General features: G+C 26.8%; 2 protein-coding genes across 2 annotated transcripts in view; one reads left to right on the top strand and one right to left on the bottom strand.

Annotated features, from left to right (window-relative positions):
- LOC115034113 overlaps positions 1-718 on the bottom strand; it is a 1086-nt gene extending 368 nt beyond the window's left edge. The window contains exons 1-3 of the mRNA XM_029489847.1: positions 681-718; positions 208-423; positions 6-130 (exon numbers count right to left, since the gene is read on the bottom strand). Of these exons, the coding sequence (XP_029345707.1) occupies positions 6-130; positions 208-423; positions 681-718 (379 nt within the window). The remainder of the gene's footprint in view (positions 1-5; positions 131-207; positions 424-680) is intronic.
- Positions 719-1891: 1173 nt separating this feature from the next.
- LOC115033033 (piggyBac transposable element-derived protein 4-like) lies at positions 1892-3666 on the top strand. Its single transcript, XM_029490350.1, has 2 exons — positions 1892-2003; positions 2070-3666. The coding sequence occupies exon 2, from the start codon at positions 2375-2377 to the stop codon at positions 3593-3595; it is 1221 nt and encodes a 406-aa protein (XP_029346210.1). The 5' UTR covers positions 1892-2003; positions 2070-2374; the 3' UTR covers positions 3596-3666.
- The last annotated feature ends 370 nt before the right edge of the window (positions 3667-4036 follow it).

The following is a 4036-nucleotide window of genomic DNA, read 5'->3' as shown; positions in this document are numbered from 1 at the left end:
CTGGCCATTGTCAAATAGAGTTGCCAAATCTAACAGCGAGTTGGGCAATCTAGGCAATGATCTTCTTCGGGCATGTCGCATTAGAGATTCGGCAGTTGACCATGGGTACAACCCTGCTGCTACTACGTGTCTAATAAAATATTAAATTCAGATATTAATTTCTGATAGGCCTCTACAAGATATTCTTTAGATTATAAAACGTTTTACCTTCTAGATTCCTCATCATATAAACTCCTTAACGAGATATTCTCAGTAGATGCCCTTCTTTTCAAAATGTCACAAAAATTATGAACCAGTTGCTGAGAGATATTTTGCTCACTAACATGGCCCTCATGTGGTTTTATTATCACTACAGTTCCGTTTCTCAGCTTCTTAATTGATCCCGGACAAAAATAAGTACTAGCTTTACTGCATTTATAATAACTGAAAAAAATAAGCTAACTTTACCGTATATCTATTTGTAATCCTAGTAAACTTTTAAAAATAAACTGTATTAAATATTTTCAAATAATAATTATATATTATATTTAATTGTATTAAGTTCATCATATGTGTACTTCTAGATATTAAAAGAAAGTTTTTCTGAATTATTTGTTAATTTTTGTTATTTGTCAAAATTCTAACTTCCTACACTTATTTTTATAGATTCTGAGAGGAGCTAAAGAATGTATTGATTTTACAATGTTGTGAGTTTTTTTTTCCTGTCAGTCAGCAACATTTTAGATTGTAAGCCATTCTTCAATTTTTGATATTAGCATCTTTTCTGATAGAAAAATGAACCTAGTTGGTACTTTGGGAGGTCCAAATAGTTTTTCATCAATGAATATTAGATTTGTTTTTATAATTCAAAAATGAATAATCCCAGATACTTGAAATTGATTATAATATTATATAATATATTATTATTATTATTATAGTATATTTTATTATTATTCTTCATTTTATTTTTCTTTATTATTCCTACCTATTATTATTGACATAATTATTGCGTTTCATTTTTTTTGTCATACCCTCAGTAAAGAATTTTCACTTAACCCTTTAGGCATAGGATCTATAATTCCCACCTAAGAAAAAAAATTCCTACGCCTTATGTGCGTAGTTTTAATTTTATTAAATAAACTGATATATTTACAATCTCTTTGACTTCTTTATTATAATCAATATAATTTGCCGCGTATTTCTATGTTATCATGAAGGCCATGTGCCAAATTTTTACGGAGTTATCAAACAACAATTAAAATGTGATCTTGTTTTTGACTTATAAGCTTATATATTCAACTTAACGCCATTAATCGAATTTTTGGTGAATATCTTTAAAGTAAGTACTTAATTAAACACCATTTTATACTCTTTTCAAAAGTCTATTAACATTTTTTTAATAAATGCCCACTTAGAAAATATTTGCTATCTTTCTTGGAATATTTACATTTTTTATGACAAATTTTAAATGAATATAAATATATATTTTAGATGTCTTCCAAATTAACTGATGAAGAAATTTTACTTGAATTAAATACAATAAGTGATTTTATGGCCTTCGATTCGGATGAAGGAGGTGATAGTGATGCAGAAGACGATATTTTATACCCATCTTTAGTTGATAGTCATCAAACAAATTCTAGTCAAAAAAACTCATTCTGGAGTTTGAAAACAAGATCTTCAGGTAAATTATTTGATTCATTATATTAAATTTTATTTAAAAATTATCTTCAATACTTACAGGTGTAAGTACCACAGTATATACTACAATAATTGATTTAAATAATAGCAATAGTCAACAACAAAATAAAGAAATATGACAACTGGTATAAAATGTATACAACTGGTAATTATAAAAATAGGCTATACTAGGCCTTCCTATATAATTATTATTTTTATTTTAGATATTTTTAATGATAATAATTATTGCATTGACAATGAAAAAGAAAAATTAACTGAAAATTCAACAAATATAATTGTAAATTCTTACAATGAATGTGAAGAAAAGCAATCTTCATCCAATGGTAAATATTTCAAAAGTACCTATAAGACAATTTTTTTTAACAATACATTTTTTTAAACTTCTTTAGAATCTCAAAATAATGTGTTTATTGGTATTGAAGACTTATCAAGTGATGATGAAGAAATAGATGACACAGACAAGGACAAAGATTGTACACCTACCTTATTAGAATGCAATGAATCACTTGAAGACTTCCCCCTTGATTTGGACCTTTTTCTCAACGATGAAAATATTTTAAATGACGATGATATTACAGACAATCCACCTAATATATCAGATTTTAATTTTGAAAAAGCAGGATGTTCTCCAGAAAAATATAAATTGACCCGTTTTAGAGAAGTGCATGGTTCAGGTAATAAAAATATTTATAACATGTGTCCCATACAGATTTTTAATATGATTATGGGTAATATGTATCAAAAAATTGTATTTGAATCAAATTTATATGCTGAACAACATAATATATCATTAAACACCAACATTGAAGAATTAAAAGCTTTTCTGGGGTTACTGATATATATGGGTTATCATGAGCTACCAGGTATTAGGCTGTATTGGTCAAATGATCCAAATTTTTATTGTGATCGAGTTGCAAAAGTAATGCCAGTTAAACAATTTTTAAAACTACTTCGCTGTATTCATCTTAATGACAATTCAAAAATGCCACAAAGACAGTCTCAAGAGTTTGACAAGCTTTTTAAAATTCGTCCCATGCTATCTCATTTACAAGAAAAATATAAAACTATGTACAAGCCTTCAAGACACCTTGCTGTGGATGAAAGTATGGTTGCTTTTAAAGGTCGTTCATCAATGAAGCAATTTATGCCATTAAAACCAATAAAACGAGGCTTTAAAGTTTGGGCTTTGGCTGACTCTCAGAGTGGATTTTTGTTAAACTTTGACGTGTATACCGGGAAAAAATCAGACGGTAATGTTGAATATGGTTTGGGAGAAAATGTTGTTATTTCGCTAACCGATACGTTAAAAAATAAATTTTATTGTATTTATTTTGACAATTTTTTTACAAGTATACCACTCATATCTAAACTTTTAAATGGTGGTTTATTTGCTTGTGGCACTTTTAGAGTGAATAAAAAATTTTACCCTAAACATTTAATGAAAAGTGATAACAAATATATGCCTGGTGACATAGAGTATGCACAATCAAAAGACATCAGTGTGATGAGATGGAAAGACAGGGGAGCAAAACCAGTTACATTAATTAGTAATATGCATAATGCATCAGAGTCTACTATAGTCAACAGAAAAAATAAAAAAGGAGAGAAAATTGCAGTGAAATGTCCTGTAGGTATATCTGATTACAACAAGCATATGGGTGGTGTGGACAAATTCGACCAATATATGGCTAATTATTCAATATCCCAAAAGTCTCGTCGTTGGTGGTTGAAGTTATTTTATTACATGATTGATACTGCTGTTGTAAATTCATTTATTTTATACAAAGAAAGTTGCAATACAATGAAAAAAAAATATATTAATCATTTGGAATTCAGATCAAGACTTACTGATGAGCTTATAAGTGATTTTAGTTCTAGAAAAAACAGACTTCATCACCTCAAGATAGAATTATAAAAAAAAAAATTAAAATGTCCATCATAAGTCCATCATTTAAAAATGTAGAACATTTACCAAAATTTATAAGTAATTATAGGCGTTGTAAAATGTGTAGTAGGTACTAAAAAAAATGAAAAAATTGTTTTGAATCATATCACAAACAATAACATATCAAAAATAAACATATATTTATTTGTATGTAATTTTAGTATTATTACATAAAACTACTACCAGGAACTTAAATACTTTTTATTTTTTTTAACTATTTTGTTTTTATTTCTTATATATAGTTATTTATATTATATTAAATATAATTTTAATAAAGTTGAGTTTGTTTATTTAATTTTAGTATTATTACATACAACTACTATACCAGGAACTTAAAGACTTTTTAATTTTTTAACTATTTTGTTTTTATTTCTTATATATAGTTATTTATATTATATTAAATATAATTTT

This window comes from Acyrthosiphon pisum, chromosome A2, assembly GCF_005508785.2.
Source record: "Acyrthosiphon pisum isolate AL4f chromosome A2, pea_aphid_22Mar2018_4r6ur, whole genome shotgun sequence".
Lineage (NCBI taxonomy): Eukaryota > Metazoa > Arthropoda > Insecta > Hemiptera > Aphididae > Acyrthosiphon > Acyrthosiphon pisum.
The sequence above is the reverse complement of the archived record's forward strand: the minus strand, read 5'-3'. Positions and strand labels throughout refer to the sequence as shown.